At 38.2% G+C, this 24,541-nt stretch overlaps 1 protein-coding gene across 3 annotated transcripts in view; it reads right to left on the bottom strand.

The window, feature by feature from the left end:
* LOC148939986 (GPN-loop GTPase 3) overlaps positions 1-24,541 on the bottom strand; it is a 76,820-nt gene that overhangs the window by 46,937 nt on the left and 5,342 nt on the right. For all 3 annotated transcript variants that reach the window (XM_089106467.1, XM_089106468.1, XM_089106466.1), the window contains exon 2: positions 4,184-4,246. In XM_089106467.1, coding sequence (XP_088962593.1) covers positions 4,184-4,246 — 63 coding nt within the window. The remainder of the gene's footprint in view (positions 1-4,183; positions 4,247-24,541) is intronic.

Genomic DNA, 24,541 nt, shown 5'->3' on the forward strand with positions numbered 1-24,541 from the left:
TGGTATTTGAGTGGTGTAGTCGTAGATGCCTTTATTTCTCCCTTTATAGGGGAGGTAAACTCTGGCGCTAAGGTAATTAAACTTTGGTAGCGCGCCTTAAGCTATGACCAAACTAATGAGGCGTACCAACTGGGTATTTTCGAGGGACTAAAGATAAATCGTAGAGAGGTTGGCTATAATGCAATACTTTTATTCAGTTAACATATAATAATAACATATATATATTTTCTACTGGGACTGGCTGTCCCAAGAAGACCACAAGTCTCGGAAACTACAATAATATATAATAAGATACTTAGACACTTACAATGATCCGACAAGATTCCAAGGTATTTCTAAAAACAACGGACCAGAGGTCAGTCCGGCATAAAATTAGTAACAGTCTCCCCCTTCCGATAAAATGTATCTTTTACACGTTTTTATCAACTGCACCTTCCTTTACCCAACCCACGTAATAGCTAGGAAGTGATGATTTCTCAATTTCCCGTTAAGCAGAAACTTGGCAGGATATGTTCCTTATCTTAATAAAAAGTGGTATTTCTAAACTTTGTATTTGAATCTTAATATATTTTTACTAAATTCCAAATTGACTAAATTAGAAGCTTTACCACAGTAAGATATTTATATTTCCAGTGAAGAAGAATACAAACAGGAGGAACAGAGACTGTCTAATCTAAAATGGAGAAGCAGACTTTCTCACTATGTTTAGTTGAGCATATTTAAAAGTCTCGCAAAACTTCATTGATTGAATAATTTTTTGAAACAAACCAATCATATTCTAATAGTGTACCGGGGGAATTTTGTGTGGTTGTCGGCCCTGTACCACTAGTGACCGTGCCACTTGTGCCATTAAGGATTTAAGCTGTATTATTAAGGATCACACCAACTGCGCCGTTATGGAATTGCTCCACTTGTACCGCTTAGGTTTTACCATAAGCCGCTAAGTTGATATAAACTTGTGCCGCTAAAGGCTGCACCATTTGTAACAGGGGAAAGGGATGAAGCATAACGGAGGGGTAGAAAAATGACCACGCCACTCCTTGACTTGACTTATGTCTCCTGCCGGGCGCTGCTCGGCGTAGAGAGTGACGTTTGCCTCCTCCATCCACTTCGGTCCTTGGCAAGCGTTTGCACATCGCTCAACCTGGTATTTGCCATCGTCAGGAACTCAGACGGGCTGTCAGACCATCGTTTCTTTGGTCGGCCGCGAGGTCGCTTCCAACCGGCTTTGACAGGGTCGAAGTCATGGATTGTTTTCACAGGTATGTGTGGAGGCATTCAAAGTAGGTGTCCGAACCATCGTAGTGTTCGCTCGGCTGCTTGGGTCGAAAACCGAGACGGCTTGGTGAGCTGCAGCTGCTTCTCATTGCTGACGAAGTCGAACCATCGTAGACCTTCGATCCTCCTCAGGCTCTTCGACTGAAAGACATCAATTACCTTGAGGGTTGCGGCTGAAGCTTGCCATGTGTCAGCTCCATAGAGCATCACAGAGCCGACGAGGGCGTTGAAAATCCGCAGCTTCGTTGTGCGACTGATGTTCGGCTTTCGCCAGAGGTGACGGTTCAGTCTGCCCATGGCAGACGCTTTGGATATTCTCGCTTGTAGTTCAGAAAGAAGTGAGCCATCTGAAGAAATTATGGAGCCCAGGTAGGTGAACCTTTGGACAACTTCGATGCTAGTGGTGCTATCCAGGCTAACTGAAGGATTGGCAGCAGGAGAGGATGGGTCTATGGCCATAATTTTTGTTTTAGTCCAGTTTATCTGCAGTCCTACTTTTGCAGCCTCTTCTCGTAGGATTCTAAGAGCATCCAGCAACTGCTCCATGGAGTCCGCCAGAATGGCCAAGTCATCGGCAAAATCAGCATCTGTAATGACACGATCTCCAAACGAGTCCAAAGCTGAGACGTGAAGTTGTCCTTGTCATAACGTAGTCTATGATGACATTGAAGAGCTCTGGGGCAACTGCACATCCTTGGCGCACTCCTGTCGTGATTTGGAAGAACGGGCTACGGCGGCCGTTCACTTGAACACAGCTCTCTGTCCCATGGTGTAGAGCTTTGAAGTGTCTGCAGTATTTCTCAGGGAGGCCTGTCGATTCTAGAATCTGCCAAAGAGCTTCTCGGTCCACTGAGTCGAACGCAGCACGGAAGTCGACGAAGGTAAAGAAAGCTTTTAGTCGGAACTCCGTGGCTTTTTCTATGATTTGTCGGATCGTAAAAATCTGCTCGATGGTTGAACGGTCCGACATGAAGCCAGCTTGCTCCGGTCGCCGGATTTTACGAATAATATTTCGACATCGATCTAGCAGGACCATTGAGAAAAGTTTTCCCGGGACAGACAGTAGGGTTATTCCACGGTAGTTCGAGCAGTCGCTTCTATAGCCTTTCCTCTTCCAAAAAGGGATAATGACACCCATACGCCAAACTTCGGGAATTATCTCGGTTTGCCAGATTGTAGAAAACAGGGTGTGGAGAAAAAGGAGCATAACAGGACCTGCATATTTTAGCAGCTCCGAACTCAGGCCACAGATACCGGCAGCTTTATTGTTCTTTAGCCTTTTTACTGCATTTCCAATTTCTGAGGGGCTGAAAGGCTCGTCTGGAGGAGCATCTGTTTCTGATCTTGGACTGCCAGGTTGGCTGGGACTATCAGTAGGAGGCATAGACGGAATAGTGTTGTTCAGGAGTGAGCAGAAGTGGCCCTTCTACTGCTCGAGACAAGAACCCTCATCAGAGAGAAGTGTCCCATCCCTGGATAGGACGGGTCCCAATGCTGGTGTTTTATTTTCTGTGAGATCGCGGAGGTGCTTGAACAGGCTACCCATGTCTTTCTTTTTTGCTGCTAGTTCAATTTCATCGGCTTTCCTTGCAACAAACTGAGTTCGGTCTTGGTGAATAAGTCTGTTCCGCACTCCATTGATCCTTCAATAGGTGGCCATGTCCCCAAGAAGTCTTGCCCTCCGCCTTTGCTCTATGACCTGCAGTGTTTCGTCAGTTAGCCACGATTTATTCGAGAAACATCGCTAGCCAAGCACCAGCTGTGCTGCTTCGCTGGCCTATGGGAGAAAATAAAATAGATTAAGTAATAGGTTAGAATTGCCTTGTGGGAAATTAATTAGGCTGGGGAGCCGTCAATCCAGGAGCGTAAATATACTTCGTAGGATTATCAGATTCCTTGGGAACGTTGCCAATGGAGACATTTGAACTAGTTATCTACTTTGCGGTGAGATACAGGCATATAATAAGAACAAACAGAAATAGAAAAGTAATGGGTTTATTGAGACTTACATTTTCAGGTATACAGCAACGTACATATATAAGTAATGCTTCGGTTCAAACGTACATACAGTCAGAATGATAATTTTCAGAGTGTATCGCAGAATAGTGGGAACATACTGTCTCTCTAAAAATACTTTTTCATTACTATATCACACGAGTCTAGATTCTGCGCTCTAAGAGCTATTTCACGATTGACCGAACTCCTGTGTAGGGCCCGCTACTTTGTCATTATGTTTAAAAATTAAAATCATTATGCTAACTGACCGTCCAATAATTTATTTTCAATATTTTGATGATTAGACATTCATGTTCCTATGATAACTTGAAACTTCCTGTGAAATTTTGTATAAGACATTGTCTCGTGATTTTTTTTGCCAAGTATTTTTGCGAAATTCAAAACCGTCTTTCTTGATTAATACCGTAATTCGACCGGCAGCTTTTCCAAATTTCACATCTGTCGGTCTGTAAAACAAAACGTCTGGAATATTGCAAAGCATTTACATCGGAAGTATCCTTAGAAAGAAACAATTTTATTTTTTATATTTTAAATATATCACATATTACTAACGGCACAATAGATCCTTCTCACTGAAACATAATTCTTGTAAACTTTTTTTTTAAATGCACTTTGGGACTGTTTCTTTAAGGCAAATTAAAAAGTAGAAACCATTTCAAAATCTTGTTGATGATTTAACAAGCTGATATATAAGAAAAAACAATAAATGTCTGTGGTTAATATTGTTTTATTCTCCTACTCGGCTGGATCCATTGTGGACACAAGGAATCTTCTGAAATTTATTACTCCTATAGAAAAATATCTAACATTTAAAAATATAAAAAAAAACTTCAGAAATGAACAAACAGTGTCACTGAATTAATTTACCTAAAAACAAGACATAGACTACCTTTCCACAGCCAGCAGGTCCAATAACAATTTGTGCATATTTCATTATGATCCAGATATTATCCTGCAAACAAGAGAATAAGCATTCAATAATAGTGAGGCTAAAGATCTAATTGTGATCTTAAATAAAAAGAAATCAATAAAACAATGATGGTGCTGGTGATTTGAGTGTGCTTTGATATACACAAAGAGGTAAAACCCATGGGGGAAGAGAGTATGATAGAATGTTCGTTGAGGGAAGGGGGTTTATATTTTCTCTCTCAAGACCTCACACTTTTGAGCAACAAAAAGTGATTCTATCTAAATATCTTTGCCAAGTTAATCAAAATTTCTTCTAAAAATAGCCCTTAAGTGTGCTCAACCCTTTTCTGTAGGATTTTAGATGTGGGCTATTTGCAAACCTGTTCACACCTGTATGAAACACAGCGTGGATAAGTAGGCTATGCGGCTTTGATTTAAGAGAGAATGACCTTTAAATTCCTTCTTTGATTGAAGTAGCTGCCAAGAAATGTGACAGGGATGTAGATCCTTGTGATAACGTGATTCTTCATATCCTTATCTTGCTCCCAGTGAGTGTTACGTCTACTGAACTGAGCTTTCCCACCCAGCAAAGATTTAAAACCTTTCTATAGACACAAACGGGGCAAGTCAGGCTCACCGCCTTAGCTCTTTTAGATGACTACTGCAAAGTATATGCCAAAAATTGACAAAGTTATCCCTAGCTTTGCAAACAGTGGTACCAGGAATGGCCTGTTTTGATAATGTCCAGCTGGCTGATACCAAGCCCAATCCTTGACTCAGGTTTGGTTCCTTGGCTTGTATTATAGGACCTTCAAATATAAAAAATAAACAAATAAACACTACAAGCTACATTTCAAACTTCTGAACATGTCCAAAAATATAATACATACTTTAAAACTAGAGTTGTTGGTAATTACTACTTAAATGAAAAAAAAAACTAGTTTTATTTTACCATCAAAACGTTTGAATTTAATGCTAAAATTACGAGTCGTAGGCCTATATGAAAAGTTCGACTTGTTACAGGATTTTTTTTTAGTATTTTAGCTAACAATTTTTTTTTTGTTAGCTTGCAGATGCACAATTCTTTACAAACAATTTTTGTTAGGATGGCGGAAACACAGCAAAAATCCACAGTCAAACAAAAAGTTAAGCATCATATCAAAAGCTGAATTCATTTATTATATAATACAGATTATCACGTCTCCTTCCATTGTTACCCAAATATTTAAATGATTTCTGTAAAAGTATAATGGGTGGCCACTTCTGAAGAAAACATACTGAACAAATAAGAGTAGTAACATTAAATTCTTTATCTTATGTTCCCAACATCATGGTCACTCTTCTGACAATGTACCTTACTTCCCCTGATGGCCCTAGATATAGACTTTATAATATACTTCTCCACTAACTGAATCTTGTGATAAATCATAGGTTCTTTGTTGAAATGGATTTCTGCCGTCTATACTTGATAAAATTTAGTTTTCCCTGAATAAATTACAGTGGAATGTAGGTAACAATAAAACGAAACATGGCAATCTGATTAATGAAAACATCTTACATGGTTAAGAGCAAGAATTTAATCATTTTAGGGTCTTCGTGAGCTTTTTAGCTTGAAGTTGGAATGTCTCTAGCCTCCCTATATTTTAGAAAAAAAAATTAAAGTTTTACAACATGTGGAAACAAAATGAGATCTGCCGCGTGGGAACTTTCTTACCCTGCAATACTTTAGCTAAGCTGTAACTCAAAACACTTGGGTTCAGGAGAAATAGAGGTGATGCCATTCTAACCTATGAGTTAATGAAGGGCACTGAGCTCCCAGAATTATGTCTTATTGTTGGTCTTAATTCAAGAGCCAGAGGTCATCAGCTGAAACTTGTTAAGCAGTTTACCCTAACCAGAGTCTGCACTCAACTGTTTCCTCAAGAAATGTCAACAGCTGGAAAAAGCTCTCTGGACACAGTTACTGCTGAATCGGCTGATATTTAAAAACAAAGGCTGGATGCTGAGTGGTCCTTAAGGAAGTGTAAACATGACTGGGAAGCTACTGATCATCCAACTGCACCTGGTCACTAAACAACAATGAAAGCAACTTCAATCATAAACTCTGAAGCTTCACAAGGAAAATTCTTAGATTGCTTCAAGCTGCAATTTAAGGTAATTGTACATATTCCTGGGCTATACCACCATGAGAGTAGGGGAGGAGTGTATTGTCAGAACATCTGTAAACATAGAAGACATGCTATATCGCAAGATGCAAACCAAAGAAGGAAATTATTATTATGGCTATACCTGAGAACATTAGCGGGTAAGGGGTGCCAGAAACGCAACCATGATATTGGTAAAAAGTATAAAATAAAGGACCTAGGATTAATAGTACTACTTTTATTGCATTAGCACCTTTCCTTTAGATGTTGTGGTATTGGTTTAGTGATTACACTGTCCAATAGGAAGCATATTAAAACAAAAATGGTAGTAACATTAGATTCCTTATTTTTGGCTCTTTGTAAATATCATGGTTGATTTTTAAACAAAGCACCCTCCCCCAATGGACCCATAAAAAGCTCTAACAATAAATTTCTTTGTTGCTTTTTTCATTTCATGCATTGTACAACGTTTTATACATTGTATAACATGTGACAGCAACACTATAGAGTTACAGCTCTTCTGAAGGAAATTATAGGCAGCACAAAGCACTGCCTAAGTAAAGAGTGATATGGGCACAATGTATTATTATTATTTTTTTAGACCAGGGCACTTTGTATCAACGGAGTTGTTGTAGAAACTTCGAAAAGGGCTCATTCGATTCATTAGCACGTTTCCTTTAGATGTGGTGGTATTGGTTTATTGGTTACACTTTTTAGTAGGAAGCATATTAAAACAAAAAGGGTAGTACCATTAGATTCCTTATTTTATTCCCACGTCCACCATTTCCCATAACACATCTAATCAAAATTTTGAGATAGCCATTTTGTTCACCGTAGTTAAAAGGTCCAGAATTTATGTCTTTGAGGATGATACCCCCCACAGCTCTCAAGGCAAGGGTTTAAGTTATGCCCTGGGACCTATAAGACTTATATGGAAAGGGTGATTGTATAAATTTTGGAGGAGATTTATTGGATTGATAATCAGAAGTTCTAGTGCCCTTTTTAAGATTCAAAGTGATCAAAGGGCGGATCCCCCCTACAAAAACCTTGTGTTTTCACAATATGTATCTCATAGAAATTTCTAGGTGGCCATTTGATGTCGTGGAAACTTCAAAAAAGGCTCTTTTGATTGGAGACTGAAAGGGTTAATGCCCTTTTTAATAGTCAAAAGTGATTGGAGGGCAACAACACCCCCCCTCCCCCTACGCCCATCAATTCCAAAAATCCATCAAATCAAATTTTTGAGATAGCCATTTTGTTCAGTGTAGGAAAGGTCTGAAAATTATGTCATTGAGAATGACGACCCTCCCACAGCCCTTAGCGCAAGGGCTGTAAGTTATGCCCTAAGGGCATATAAGGTTTTTATGGAAAGGATGGTCGTATAAACTCTAGAGCGGGCTCAATAGATTGGAAATCAGATGTTCTAGTGTCCTTTTTAAGAGTCAAAGTGATCGAGGGCAGCCACCACCACCCCCCCCACGTTGTATTTTCCCCAAATGCATCCAATAAAAATTTTGGGATAGCCATTTGATAAAAAATAGTCCAAGGAATGTATAACAAGAACTTTGGGGTTGACAGAAGCCTCCAGAGTCTAGGGGTAAGGCTGTGGGGGACCTTATATGCCACAGGGGCATATAATGTTTTTATGGAAGGGTTGGTTGTTTGAACTTTTGATTTGAAGTATATAGTTCTAGTTCCCGTTTAAGAGTCATACATGATGGAGATCAGCTAGCCCCCCCTCTCTCTCTGACATCCTCCTTTCTCAATGCGTTCAGTTGAAATTGTGAGAGCTATTTTGTTACCATTAGTCCAAAAATCATATACCAATGTCTTTAAGTTGGACACAATCCTCCAGAGCCATGGACAAGGGTTGTAACTTGTACCCCAGGGTGTACAAGGTTTTTATGGAATGGGTGGTGACATAAACTTAGGATTGGATGGAGCTCATTTGATTGAAAGTGGGAAGTTTTAGTGCTCTTTTTAAGATTCAGTGGTGCGAACCACTGTTCGTACTGGTAGCCACGGCTGCCACCTGGCATTGGCGCGAAAATGGTACTACACCACTTACTGGAGGGGAGCCTCGCTGGCGCCAAATATTGTAATGGAATGCCCACGGTCACCACTACTGTTCTGTAAATATAGAGTATGTTTAGTACCCTTTTTATGGTATACCCTGCTCCAGGGTATGGTAACGTGATCGAACAACCAAACGGCCAAACTCTAGCCCAAGGGTGCCCCAACCTGGGTCACCATTAATATCTCTAGCTATCTCCTTTGACAGTAAACGGGTCCCCCCCCCCTGTCGATATAACAAATGACGGTATATCTTGCAAACTCTTTTCCAACCCCGTCTCGGTTCCTGGAAAAATAGTCTACACGGCTGTAGAAAATAACTTACTTGTATTCTTCCAAAAAGGGCACAAAACACATATGTCAAAACAAACTCTCTAAGCGGGGTCATGAAAGCAGACTAACTGGCAATCTAGGCATTCTTTACAAAAGTTGAAAATATCCAGTCTCAGTCCTTTTCTCCAAAAACGCTGCAAGATTCTATCTCTTGTTCTTTGGGATCCCATGTGTCCCCCGTTGGGCTTGAGTGGGCCAGTTTTATTACCCTTTTTTCAGTTCATGTGGTACCAAAAGTTGTAATTTTCAAGGGTTTTCCACAGTCTCCACTATTTTGTAATTTAGCTTTCCATTACTGGAAAATTGTTTAGCTTGCGGATTCTTTTTATTCTTTAGGGCTAGTTTTATTTTTCTGCAGTCTCTATCATTTGTTTGCAATTCTGCGAATTTTTCGGAGGTTACCCTGAGTATTCCGGCTACCCGTCAACCGGGGTGAGATTTATAATCAGGGGTGACATTGACACAACCATGGAAAAATGTTTCTTTTGTTTTTTGACGACAGGTGGTGGACGAAAAAATCTGAGAAAATTCTAGATGGCTCTTTAGATTATCTTCGTCAGTCAGTGTGGAAATGGCGTCAATCGAGTAAAGACTGTCTGTTTGTGAACTGGTTGTGTAAAGTAAGTACTTTTCGTTATGTTTAGGGGTACTGAAAATTTGTCTGACCATGAAAGAACAGGTGACTTTTTTTGTGTTGTGGGGCATTAGTAGGATTGTAAACATGATCAGAAAGTCGCCCAGGAAATATTTAAGGATTTACCTTAAAACGAAAGGAGACGGGTGACTTGTCAAAGTCACCCCTTGGAGAAAGGGTTTCAGGGTGCAAAGTCCCCCTTGATATGTTCTGATTTAATTTTTAACCTCTTTCTTTTTATATTTTCTTCTATCATTCTTTAATAGAATCATACCTAAGATTTTGTCCCCTTATTTACCTAAATACATTTCCTAATCATTTTAAACCCCTCCGGACATTGCAAAATAAAGCCATAAGAATCCTTCTATAGCAAATAGGCTTAAATTAAATACTAAATTTCAAACCTTAATAGCCGATCACTTTAAAGACTAAATTAGTAGAATATATTATTAAGCTTTGACGCCAGGGTGATTCTACTTGATAATTTGTTTGTTTAGTATAATTTTTGGAATTTGCCATGCTTGGATAGCCTCCTTTGTCCTTCTCCCTCTTATGATGTTTTTGTTTATCTTTTTTATCTTTATTTTTGGTGTATTTGAAATTAATGTAATAGTTGATAGCCTTCTCTTGAGCTTAGCTCTCTGTTAACTTTATTTAATTATTTGTGTTTGTTTTTATTTATGGGAAATAAAAAATCTCTCTATCTGTCTATCTAACTGAGCTTAAACGTCACGATTAGTTTACTGTGGTTTCCTTTTAAGATTTTTTTTCTTTCAGATGACAAGAACTTACCAACGAAAGCCTGACGCTTGTCCGTACAAGGCTTTTACCAAAGAAGCATTTGAGTAGGCAGTTGAAGCTGTGAAGAATGGGGCTAAAACCTACACTGCAGCGAAAGACTACGGAGTTCCATACGGTACTCTTCGGAACCAAAGCAAAGGCCTGCACCAAAAAAAAGTCGGCGGGCAGACAGTTCTTGGAATGAACGAAGAAACAGTTCTTACTCACCATTTGATTCGTCTGTCTGAGTGGGGATTTCCGCTAACACGGTTTGATCTCCGTCTCCTTGTCAAGTCGTTCCTTGATAAAAGAAGCTGACTGGGCCGGAAGCTTTCTTAAAAGACACTCGAATCAACTAAGCCACAGAATCTGCCAGAAAATTAGCTCAAGCCACAGCAAAGTTGACTATAAGACTGTGAGCTCGTACATTGATTGCCTGGAGGAGACGCTTTGCAACGTTAAGCCTGAATGCATTGTCAATTACAACAAAACAAACCTGTCTGATAATCCTGGACGAGTGAAGGCTATCTTTAAACGCAAAGTAAAATATTCCGAGCGAGTGCATCAGACGAAATCAGCAACATCTATAACGGTAGCAGCTACTGCTAGTGAAAAACGTTTTCCGCCGTATATTGTCTTTAAATCGGAAAAGCTCTGAAATACGTGGATTGAAGGAGCTTCAAAGGGCTTTCGATTCAACAGATCAAAGTCTGTGTGGTTCAATTCAACTTGCTTCCATGGATTCTTTGAATCAGTCATAGTCCCGTGGGCAAAGAAGTTTGGCCCAGATGAACCAAAAGTCTTGATCGGTGACAATCTTTTATCGCATATCGATATGAGGGTCTTGCGTCTTTGTAATGAACACAACATAAAATTTGTTTGTCTTCCACCAAACTCAACCCACCTTCTTCAGCCACTAGATGTTGCCCTGTTTGGTCCTATGAGACAAGTGTGGCGGAAGGTCCTAACAGAATATATGACACACCATCCAAACAAGTCCACAGTTTCCAAAGAGCACTTTAAGACCCTAATCGTTCGACTATGGGATGAGATGGGGGAAACATCTGCAGAGACTATAAAAAACGGATTGAAGGCTTGTTCAGTATTTCCCATAAACAAAGATGCCGTCATTGCAAAAATACCCACGGAAGACTCAACTACAAGCGACGCTGTCGAAACTGTCAGACAAGCAGTTACAGAGATGCTTGCGCGTATGCGCTATGGGAAAGATGATATCGCTCCACAGTGTCGGCGTCGAAGATTGGAAAATGCACCAGGAAAAAGTATTTCGTATGAAGACATTATAAATGCCACAGTCAAGAGGAGCAAAAAAAAAAATGAAGCAGACGACTAGTGCGACAGACAATGACGGCTCTGACTCGGATGATACTGTTCCTGGAGAAAGTCAAAGTATCAGAAGAAAGAAGTAAAAGACTTTGAAGAGGAAATCCCCACAGTCTGTTCAAGATGATGTCAGTTCTGACAGTTTACCAAAGGACCCTCAGTTTGACGACGGTTCAGACTCAGATATCAGTATGGGACCTGCAGAAGACCCTGACAGACAGGGTCAGGCTACGGTGGGGGACTATTTTGTGATAAATTTGTCTGGAAAGAAGTCCACATTACAATACGTAGCCAGAGTTGACAGGTAATTTGATCTGAGCGAGGGTGAAAAAAAAAACGCTGGAATCTACATCGAGTAGCAAATTACATTTCTCAAGTGCATGGCTTCTTCGAGCCACAGGTTCGTGCTGACAGAAGAAACAAGCTGTGTCTACGCAAGCCAGGTAGAAATAGTGTTGCCAAAGACTTCTGAGGTCGGTGGCACTTTAAGAACCTCTAGTCAGTTGGTTTTTGGGGTAGATCTGTCCGGTTTTAGGATGTCCTAGGGCTATTCTTAACTGAAGCAACTGATTTGGTCAGTTTTGAAGATTGTTTTTAGTTTTTTTCTGTGATTTTTGTAATAACTGATGTTTTTTATCGCCTTTGATATATTTGATACCAATAAACGGTTTTTACAGCAAATCCGATAGTCTTAAAGCTGATGGTCCAAGCTGGTTGTAAAAGTAACCCCAAAGCCGGGTGACTTTGATAATCGACATTATCTTAAAAATGAAGTACTTACAACAGAGATGCAATATTAAGCGTCACAGGGTGTCATCTCGTAGCAAAAGCCACACTTTTGGCACTAGTTTCAGATTTTTTTTTTTTTTACCACCCTGCTGTCTCCTAGAGGGCCTTAAAGTTGAAAACTATGTAAAAGTCACTCGGGTTGACCCCGGTCCCCGGTAGTGTAGTTTATCTTTGGCTATTCCTGGTTTTCTATCTATGGTCAATAATTCTTCTTGTTTCTAGTTATATTACTTTTTGTCTGCCCTTTTTTGACTTTTAGGTTTTCTTAGTTTTGCATTCTTTATAAACATCTCATTGCACAATTGAAATTGGTTTTATATATTTTGATCTTCATTTTCAAAAGTGGGTAGCTTAGCCTTCCTTTTTTTTCTTGGTCTCGTGTCACCGCATTTACTTTTTTAGACATGGAGGTTACTTTTAGTGCAAGAAGGTTTCCGGTATTGCCGAAGTCTCCCCTTAGTAAAACGTCTACTGCAAGAGTAGGTACAACACCTACTTTAAATTCCTTTTAACCTTCTTTCCTTCTATATTGGCAATTTCTTTTATGACCTGAGTCGTTGGACATTTATGTTTTGCTCCATAGTAGCATAGTTCTGCCACTTTATTTTCATAGTTTATGTAAGTTTTCTCTATTAAATCTTTCCGTACATAGGTTTGGTTGCTGCAGGAATCAATAGCTATTTCCACCGATTTACCATTAGTTCACCAGATATTTTGTGTGATTCTGCAAATTCGCAAGTTTTCATATTTTTGGGGCTTCTAACCTATGCGGTCCTCTTATGCGTCTGAAACTTTTTCCCATTATCTCGGGATCGATTGTTGTGATACCGATCGTTTCTTAGATAGTCCTGTTTTCCCTTGGGACCATCGTCCCTTGTTCTGTAGTTATTGTCGTGATTTTTGTTCGTTGTGCGGCAACCCGAGGCATACTGTCCGCGTTTATTACAGTTAAAACAGGCAATATCATACTGTTCCTGTTTTTGGCCGTATTTTCTAACGTCTTTTTTAGAAAGGGCTATTGCCCTTTCAATTTTTTATGGAAGGGATGGTTGTTTAACTTCAGAAGAGGCTCGGTCTTTCTCCCTGAAAAAGACTGTCAATATAAAACAAACAGAAATTAATCGAAAAAACCTTTTGCACAAAATACATTTTTCAAAAATAAAAGTAAAGAACTTCATTAAACCAAAAATGAACAAAAATAAAATAAAATAATTTACCAAGCATAAAACTACCGCAAATCAGTATCAATAAATAAATGAAACCAAAAACAAACAGAAATTAAAATAAGTCCAACTCAAAACAAGCAGAAATTAATCTGAGTAGGGTTTTAAACCCTACGCTTTCTAAAAGCCAGAATATAATTTGTACTTTACTGAAATAAAATTCTTTTAAATATTTTCACTTTTATAACTTGAAGAAATAAAAAATTAATTGAGATTTTAAGGAATAAATATCAGCATATGTATATTAAACTGACAATGCCCATTTTTTTCAGTAAATTCATTTGAATTCTTTTCAGTAAAGTACAAATTATATTCAGACTTTTAGAAAGCATAGGGTTTAGAACTCAACTCATATTATTTTCTGCTCGTTTTGTTTTGACTTATTTTAATTTCTGTTTGTTTTCGGTTTCATTTATTTATTGATACTGATTTGTGGTATTTTTATGCTTGGTAAATTATTTGATTCTATTTTTGTTCATTATTGGTTTAATGGAGTCCTTTAATTTTTTTTTTGAAAAACTTATTTTCTGCAAAGTTTTTCTTTTATTAATCATAGGCAGCGCAATCGCGTTGCCTAAGTAAAGAACGATGTTGGCACAATGTATTATTTTTTTTTCTTTAGGCCAGGGCACTTCGTATCGAAGGAGTTGTCTCCTTCGATAAGGGCTCATTTGAACTTCGAAAAGGGCTCATTCGATTAGAAATTGGAGCGACTTGTGTCCTTTTTAATAGTCGACAGTGATTGGAGGGCAACTAACACCCCTTCCACGCCAACCATTTCCCCAGACACATCCAATAATTTTTTTTAGATAGCCCTTTTGTTCAGCGTAGTTGATTTCCAGATAGAAAATGTTTTTGAGGAGGACATACCCCCACAACCCTCAGGACAAGGGTTGTAATTTATGCTCTGGGGCATATAAGGTTTTTATAGAAAGTGTTGTCGTAGAAACTTCAAAATGAGCTCATTTGATTGGAAATTAAGAGGACTAGTGCCCTTTTCAATAGTCAAAAGTGATTGGAGGACAACTAACCCCCCTCTCGCGCCCAACTTTTCCCCTAACACATCCAATCAAAATTTTGAGATAGCCATTTTGTTCAACGTAGTTGAAAGTAATGAAAATTAGGTCTTTGGGGATGAAAACCCCCCTAGCCCTCAGGACAAGGGTTATAAGTTATGCTCTAGGGGCATAAAAGGTTTTCATAGAAAACGCTGTCGTAGAAACTTCAAAAGGGCTCATTCGATTTGAAATTGAAAGGGCTAGTGCCTTTTTTAATAGTTGAAAGTGATTGGAGGGCAACTTACCCTCCTCTCACGCCCACCATTTCCCCAGAACTTCAAAAAGGGCTCATTTGATTGGATATTAGAAGGACTTGTGCCCTTTTTAATTGTCGAAAGTTATTGGAGGATAACTAACACTCTTCTCACACCCACCATGTCCCGTAACAAAATCAATCTAGATTTTGAGACAGCCAGATTGTTCGACGTAGTTAAAAAGTTCGGAAATTATGTTTTTGAGGATGACACTCCCCCCACAGCCCTCAAGGCAAGGGCTGTAAGTTATGCCCTGGGGGCATATAAGGTTTTTGTTGATAGAAAGCGTTGTCTTAGAAACTTCAAAAAGGGCTCGTTCGATTGGAAATTGAAAGGACTAGTGCCCTTTTTAATAGTTGAAAGTGATTGGAGGGCAAGTAACCCCCTCTCACGCCCACCATTTCCCCAATTACATCCAGTCAAAATTTTGAGATAGCCATTTTTTCAACTTAGTTGACAGGTCCGGAAATTATGTCTCTGAGGACGACACTCCCCCTACAGCCCCCAGGGTAAAGTTTGTAATTTTTGCCCAGGGAGCATATAAGGTTTTTAAAGAAAGCGCTGTCTTAGAAACTTCAATAGGGCTTATTCAGTTGGAAATTGAAAGGGCTAGGGCCTTTTTTAATAGTCGAAAGTGATTGAAGGGGAACTAACCCCCCTCTCATGCCTACCATTTCCCCAAACACATCAAATCAAAATTTTGGGATGGCCATTTTGTTCAACGTAGTTGAAAGTTCTGGAAATTAGGGAATTAGGGAAATTAGGAGGATTAAAACTGCCTCACAGCCCTCAGGGCAAGGGTTGTAATTTATGCCCTGTGGGCATATTAGGTGTTTATAGAAAGCGTTGACGTAGAAACTAAAAAAGAACTCATTCGATTGGAAATTGAAATGGCTAGTGCCCTTTTTAATAGTCGAAAGTGATTGGAAGGCTTGGCATTTTTATAGCAAAGAGCAATGTGGGTAATTGTATTATTTTTTATTTTTTTTAGACCAGGGCAGTTCGTATCGAAGGAGTTGTAGAAAATTCGAAAAGGGCTCATTCGATTGAAAATAGAAAGGGCTAGTGCCCTTTTTAAAAGTTAAAAGTGATTGGAGGGCAACTAATCCCCCTCCCACGGTTACCCCCGCCCCCCATTTGCCCATTATGTTTAAAAACTAAATCTTATCTAAAGATTAAATCAAAATGCACTGTGTTAATACTAATTCCCAATAAGGCATCTCAGCAGTATCCCAAGAACGACTTGAGGGTATTATGTCGAACTTGCGGGGCTGCTTCTGCTCTTAAAATTTAACCAAATCAAAATAGCGTAAGTGTATCCAAGCTATCAAAGACATTAAACAGATTTTTTTTGCAAATGGTATCAAGTTTTCTATTTCAGGTCAACTAATGGAGATATGTAACTAAATTAAACACTATTATTTGTGTCCAGATTTTTAAAAGGGTGTATGTTGTTAAATGTTGCTGAAAATTTTCTCCAGCATGCAAATAGCAGGCCAAACTATTAAGCCGGTAAAAAAACAAAAAGATTTAAACTATTATTTTCTTTTACCCTGAAAAGACTATGTCAATATAAAGCGAACAGAAATTAATGTAAAAAAAACTTTTTCCACAAAATAAGTTTTTCAAAGAAAAGTAAAGAACTCCATTAAACCGAAAATGAGAAAAAATAAAATTAAATAATCTACCAAGCGTGAAACTACCACAAATCAGCATCGATAAATAAATGAAACCCGCAACGAGCAGAAATTACAACAAATAACCGAGTCAAATTCAAAACAAGCAGAAAGTAACATGAGTAAGGCTCAAAACACCTATGCCTTCCCAGGACGAAAACATAATTTTCAATTTACTGAAAAAAATACAAATGAATGTGCATTGTCAGTTTAATATACAAATACTGATATTTATTAGTCAAAATGTTAATATTATTTGATTTATTAAAGCTATAAAAGTAAAAACGTTTTTTAAGACTTTAGTTTGGCCTAATGTTATTATTCTGGAGAAAAATTTTCAGCATTTTTTAGCAACATACACCCTTTTAAAAATCTAGACACAAATAGTAGTGCTTAATTTAGTTTCATACCTCCTCTAGTTGACCTGAAATAGAAAATTTGATACCATTTGCCAAAAAAAAAAATCTGTTTACTTTCTTTGATAGCTTGGAAACACTTACGCTATTTTGATTTACAGGCCTCCCACTAGATTTTTTGTGAAAAATATGAACTTTATGAACTTTTAGCCACAAAAATATGAACTTTATGAAATTTTGATTGCGCTTTTTATGAACCTATTATGAACCTAAATTTACGATATGTGCACCTCAGAAACTGTCCTTTGACACAAAAAGTGACAGTTGGTCTTCTTCTTCTTCTTCTATTTCACACCAGGCAGGCTTTTCAGTAGTTACTATTTAGCCCTTTTCCTTTTGCTTCACTCTGTGGGCTACAGAGCTACTGGCTTGATTGCCTCTTATTTATAAGATATTTTCAGATATCTTTCAGTAGATCTTTCGACTCAAGTAGTTCAAATATAAGATGATAGATTTCGATTTCTATGCTCTGTGTGCAGGTGTAGTTGGCTAGGCTCTTGGCTGATAGTGATATTTTGTGGTGTTTGAAGCATTTTAACAGTTTACAAAGCAAGGTATGTTGTGCAGACGTCAGCATATTACATTCAAATAGGCAGTGGTCAATTGTTTCATTATTCATATTACAATACCTGCAAAGAGGGGACAGGGGAACTGAACCACTTGAATGAGGAAACTGGTACGAGAAGGCAAGAAAGTTTAGTCCATTTGTTCCAGAACAAATTCTATGATAAATTTTAGAAAAATACTTATTGGGAAAGGGGGAAAGGATAGGATTATTCTTATTAAACGTAATATCTGATAGTCTCCATCGGTAAATATCTCTAATGGGGATTGGTCTCCCACTTGGCTGGTCAATATTTATAGTATTTTCTGCTATTTCATCAACCTGATGATTACCACTTATACCAGAGTGGCTATGAATATACTGAAGATAAGTTCTTATGCCACTTGAAGCAAGATTATCTATAATACTGAGACAATGATAACTGTCAATGTCCAACTTATACTGAGGAGCTGAGGCCAGCAACTCAAGGCTTGATAAAGAGTCAGAATAGACTATAATATTTTTTGAATTCGCAATCAAAGGTTGGCTTTCCATAAGGTGTTCTAATGCCATGATTATGGCATTTAACTCAGCAGACATTATAGATACATTATTATACAATCTCTCACCCATTGCAATTTTCAGGTGAGGAAGGAAAGCACCACTTGCTACCTTCTCATTCATTTTTGACCCATCAACAAATATTTGGAAGTGGTTTTTATAAGTAATTGTATTAATTTCAGCAAATTTTTTTCTGGACAAAACCAATAGGGGTTAAATCTTTATTCCACTTTGAGAAATCAGTATTTATTATGGGAAATGACCAATTCCATGGAGGGGATTGGGGGAAAGTAGGTGCAATAGACTTTGCCGGTACAGGGAACTTCTTCTGAATATTGGCATACTCTTCTGCAATGCCTCTATACATGGCTGGATTTCTTAACCAATTATGCAGGGTGTGTGAGCTATTTGATTCAATTTTTGTAGATGTTTTGTCAAGAGAAAGCTACGTCTCTCCCTTATTGTTGTTAATAGACTCTCCATAAGCAGAAACTTGGTGCTTGTAGGTTTCATAAGACAAAATATGAGACGTATTATATCATTTTGTATTGTTTCAATTTTTTTGCATCCGGGTCTTTGCACATGCACCACAGACGATGAGCCCATAGTCAATGTGGGGTCTTATATATGATTTATAAAACTTTCCACACCCCAGGGTATGGAAAGAAATCCTTTTAGTATATTTGTTTTTCTATAGTATTTTTTTTCTTGTGTTTGAAATGTGGAGGTGGAAATTAAGTTTTTGGTGAAGCATGAGACCTAGGTAATTAATATGGTTATCTTTTAGAATAGTTGGTCTATTTAGAGTTAGTTTTTTATTCACAGGGTTCTACCTTCGTTAGAACTGAAATATTTTTGACTTGGTGGGTCCAACGGGCAAACCTGAATGCTGAGAGAATTTTCCAAACTGGAAAATTGATTTTTGTAGCTTTTACTGTGCAATCTCAAAGGTGTTGCCGGATGACCATAGCACCAGATCGTCAGCATATTGTAGAAAAATTAAGTGAGTATCTTATCAGTGCTGGGCTTTCCAGGCTGAAGACTAAGTATCAGCTTTACCAGGTTCAATTGAAGGCTCGCACTGAAACCAAAGATAGGAGTAGGGGTTGAATGCACTACCAAAAAACTATGGGTTGACTATTATTTCCTTGGTAGGTATAGTTGATCTTACATGTCCCCATGACGGGAATAGTCTGACCACAAAAGCTTGTTAAAAGGTGATTTGTAGGATGGATGGAAGGTTTTGGATTTAGTCATCCCACTGTCTGCCTGGTAATGATGCTACATTATGCCCCTGTTTTCAATCTTGAATTTCACACTGAACTGGTTGGTAATTCTTAGTTTAGCATATGGTTGTTCATCAGCTTTATCTATCATTAGTTGATGGATGAACAGCTTGTCAGTTTGTTGAGCTTCAGAACTGATGATGTTAACAGTCATTTTGCTACAACAACAGATGCGCACAAAATGGTTGGGTTTTCTGCAGTTACTGCAGATATTACCTTTTGCAGGGCACTGGTGATTATGTGAATACTCTCCACCACAGAAATAACATTTGTGGGTTTTCAATTCGGTCTTGATTAGGTTACCACAGTCTATTTTGACTCTCTTTGATGATATCAACTTCTTGTTTTCCATGACTAGTTGATTCTGTTGACATAGTCTTAAGTTGCACCTGGGTTTCTGTGTAAGTTCTTGCTATTTTGATAGCATCTGAGAGGGTCGATTCGGATCCCGACTGCAGTAGTCTTTCACAAATCTTCTGGGATGATGTTCCAAAGATGAGACAATCACAGACCATTTTGTCAACGATTGTAGCTCCATATGAGCAGTCACGCACTAAGATTTTCAGTTCAGTTGCATATTGTTCTATAGTTTCACCTTCCCTTTGGTCACATTTTTGGAAAGTATATCAGGAGAATATGGGGTTTGATTGTGGACTAAAGTACTCATCAAATTTTGCAAGGTATACACTAATTTTGTCTTGTTCATCAGCCCCCCTGTCACACCCACCATTTCCCCAAAGACATCCAATCAAAATTTGTAATAGCCATTTTGTTCAACGCAGTTAAAAGTTTTAGAAATTAGGTCTTTGAGGATGATAACCCCTTCACAGCCCTTGGGGCAAGAGTTGTAAGTAATGCCCTGGGGGCATATAAGGTTTTTATAGATAGTAATGTTGTACAAACTTCAAAAAGGGTTCATTTGATTGGAAATTAGACAGGCCTGGGCCCTTTTTAATAGTCGAAAGTGATTTGAGGATAACTAACACCCCTCTCACACTCACCATTTCCCCAAACACATCCGAACAAAATTTTGAGATAGACATTTTGTTTGTCGTAGTTAAAAAGTCCGGAAATTATGTTTTTGAGGATGACACTCCCCCCACAGCCCTCAGGGCAAGGGCTGTAAGTTATGCCCTAGGGGTGTATAATATATTTTTTTTATAGAAAGCGTTTTCGTAGAAACTTCAAAAAGGGCTCATTCGATTATAAATTGAAAGAGCAAGTACCATTTTTAATAGTCGAAAGTGATTGGAAGGCAAGTAACCCCCTCTCACGCCCACCATTTCCCTGATTATATCCAGTCAAAATTTTGAGATTGCCATTTTTTCAACTTAGTTGACAGGTCCAGAAATTAAGTCTTTGAGGATGACACTCCCCCTACAGCCCTCATGGCAAGGGTTGTAAGTTTTGCCCAGGGGATACATAAGGCTTTTATAGAAAGCGCTGTCGTAGAAACTTCAAAAAGAGCTTAGTCAGATGGAAATTGAAAGGGCTAGGGCCCTTTTTAATGATCAAAAGTGATTGGAGAGTAAGTAACCCCCCTCTCACGCCCACCATTTCCCCAAACCCATCAAATCAAAATTTTGAGATAGCCGTTTTGTTCAACGTAGTTTAAAGTTATGGAAATTAGGAAATTAGGGAAATTAGGGGGATTAAAACTGCATCACAGCCCTCAAGCCAAAGGTTCTAATTTATGCCCTGGGGGCATATTATGTGTTTATAGAAAACGTTGACGTAGACACCCAAAAAGGGCTCATTCGATTGGAAACTGAAAGGGCTAGTGCCCTTTTTAATAGTCGAAAGTGATTGGAAAGATTGACATTTTTATAGTAAAGAGCGATGTGGGTAAAATGTATCATTATTTTTTTAGACCAGGGCACTTCGTATCGAAGGAGTTGTCGTAGAAAATTCAAAAAGTTCTCATTCGAATGAAAATAGAAAGGGCTAGTGTCCTTTTTAAAAGTTAAAAGTGATTGGAGGGCAACTAATCCCCCTCCCCCGGTCACTCCCTCCCTCCCCATTTTCCCATTATGTTTAAAACCTAAATGTTGCCAAAAGATTAAATCAAAATGCACTCTGTTAATACTAATTCCCAATAAGGCCTCTCAGCAGAGGGTATTATGTTCAAACTTGCGGGGTTACTTCTGCTCTTAAAATTTAACCAAATCAAAATAGCGTAAGTGTATCCAAGCTATCAAAGAAAGTAAACAGATTTTTTTGCAAATAGTATCAAGTTTTCTATTTCAGGTCAACTAAAGGAGGTATGAAACTAAATCAAACACTATTATTTGTGTTCAGATTTTCAAAAGGATGTGTGTTGTTAAATATAGCTGAAAAATTTTCTCCAGCATGCAAATAGCAGGCCAAACTATAAAGTCTGTAAAAAAAACAAAAAGAATTAAACTATTATTTTCTTTTACCTTGAAAAGACTATGTCAATATAAAACGAACAGAAATTAATTAAAAAAAAACTTTTTCCACAAAGTGAGTTTTTCAAAGAAAAGTAAAGAGCCCCATTAAACCAAAAATGAGAAAAAATAAATTCAATAATTTACCAAGCATGATACCACAAATCAGCATCGATAAATAAATGAAATCCACAACGAACAGAAATTACAATAAATAACCGAGTCAAACTCAAAACAAGCAGAAATTAACATAAGTAATGCTCAAAACCCCTATGCCTTCCCAAGACCAAAACATAATTTGCAATTTACTGAAAAAAACACAAATGAATGTGCATTATGAATGTGTCAGTTTAATATACAAATACTGATATTTATTAATCAAAATGTTAATATTATTTTATTTATTAAAGTTATAAAAGTAAAAACTTTTTTAAGACTTTATAGTTTGGCCTAATGTTAGTATGATGGAGAAAAATTTTCAGCAATTTTTAGCAACATACACCCTTTTAAAAATCTGGACACAATTAGTAGCGTTTAATTTAGTTTCATACCTCCTCTAGTTGACCTGAAATAGAAAACTTGATACCATTTGCAAAAAAAAATCTGTTTACTTTGTTTGATAGCTTGGATACACTTACGCTGTTTTTATTTAGTTAAATTTTAAGAGCAGAAGTAGCCCCGAAAGATTGAAGATAATACCCTCAGTTGTTCTTGGGATACTGCTGAGATGCCTTATTGGAAATTAGCATTAACACAGTGCATTTTTATTTAATCTTAAGGCAACATTTAGTTTTTAAACATAATGGACAAATGGGAGGGTGGGCATGGGAGGGGGACTAGTTGCCCTCCAATTACTTTCGGCTATTAAAAAGGACATTAGCCCTTTCTATTTTCAATCGAATGAGCCCTTTTCGAAGTTCTTATGACAGCTCCTTTGATACAAAGTGGCCAAGTCTATAAAAAAAAAAAAAAAAAAAAAAAAATAGATTGTACCCACATCAATCTTTACTACAAAAATGTCAAGCCTTCCAATCACTTTCGACAATTAAAAAGGGCACTAGCCCTTTCAATTTCCAATCAAACGAGCCCTTTTTGAGTTTCTACGACAACGCTTTCTATAAACACCTTATATGCCCCCAGGGCATAAATTACAACCCTTACCCTGAGGGATGTGAGGGGGTTGTCATCCTCAAAGACCTAATTCCAAGAACTTCTAATTACGTTAAACAAAACGGCTATCTCAAAATTTTTGATTGGATTTGTTTGGGGAAATGGTGGGTCTTAGAGGTACGCTAGTTGCTCTTCAATCACTTTCAACTATTATAAAAGGCACTAGCCCTTTCAATTTCCTATCGAAAGAGCCCTTTTGAAGTTTGTACAACAACGCTTTCAATTAAAACCTTGTGTGCCCCCAGGACATTACTTACAACCCTTGCCCTGAGGGCTAGGGGGGGGTTGTCATCCTCAAAGACCTAATTTCCAGAACTTTCAACTACGTTGAAGAAAACTGCTATATCTAAATTTTGATTGGATGTGTTTAGGGAAATGATGGGCGTCAGTGGAGGGTTAGTTGCCCTCCAATCACTTCCAACTATTAAAAAGGGCACTAGCCCTTTCAATCTCTAATCGAATGAGCCTTTTTGAAGTTTCTACAACAAAGCGTTCTATAAAACCCTTATACGCCCCGGGACATATCAAACAATCCTTGACATGAGGGCTTTGAGGGGGTTGTCATTCTGAAAGACATAATTTCCAGACCTTTCAACTATGTTCAACAAAATGGTTATCTCAAAATTTTGATTGGATGTGTTTGGGGAAATGGTGGGCGTAAGAGGGGGTTACTTGCCCTCCAATCACTTTTGACTATCAAAAAGGGCACTAGCCGTTTCAATTTCCAATCGAATGATTCCTTTTTGAATTTTCTATGACAACGCTTTCTATTAAAAAAAACTTATATGACCCCAGGGCATAACTTACAACCCTTGCCCTGGGGGCTGTGGGGGGAGTGTCATCCTCAAAAACATAATTTCTGGACTTTTTAACTACGACGAACAAAATGGCTATCTCAAAATTTTGATTGGATATGTTTGGGGAAATGGTGGGTGTGAGAGGGGTGCTAGCTGTCCTCCAATCACTTTCGACTATTAAAAATGGCCCAGGCCTGTCTGATTTCCAATCAAATGAGCCCTTTTTGAAGTTTCTACAACATCACTATCTATAGAATCTTATGTGTCCCCAGGGCATAACTTTCAACCCCTGCCCCAAGGGCTGTGAGGGGGTTATCATCCTCAAAGACCCAATTTCTAAAACTTTTAACTTTGTTGAACAAAATGGCTATTAAAAATTTTGATTGGATGTCTTTGGGGAAAAGGTGGGCGTGAGAGGGGGGTTAGTAGCCCTCCAATCACTTTCGACTATTAAAAAGGGCACTAGTCATTTCAATTTCCAATCGAATGAGCCCTTTTTGATGTATCTAAAAGAACATTTTCTATAAAAACCTTATATGCCCCCAGGGCATAACTTACAACCCTTGCCCTGAGGGCTGTGGGTGGGGGGTTGTGATCCTCAAACACCTAATTTTCAGAACTTTCAACTAAGTTGAATAGAATGGCTATCTCAAAATTTTGATTGGATGTGTTTGGGGCGTGACAGGGGGGTTATTTGCCCTCCAATCATTTTCAACTATTAAAATGGGCACTAGCTTTTTAATCCAATTGAATGAACCTTCTAAGTTTCTACAACAACAGTTTCTATAGAAACCTTATATGCCCCCAAGGCATAACTTACAACCCTTGCACTGAGGACTGTGGGGGAA

The sequence above is a fragment of the Artemia sp. Qi Xiang Cuo genome, chromosome 20 (assembly GCF_049724085.1).
Source record: "Artemia sp. Qi Xiang Cuo chromosome 20, ASM4972408v1, whole genome shotgun sequence".
NCBI lineage: Eukaryota > Metazoa > Arthropoda > Branchiopoda > Anostraca > Artemiidae > Artemia > Artemia sp. Qi Xiang Cuo.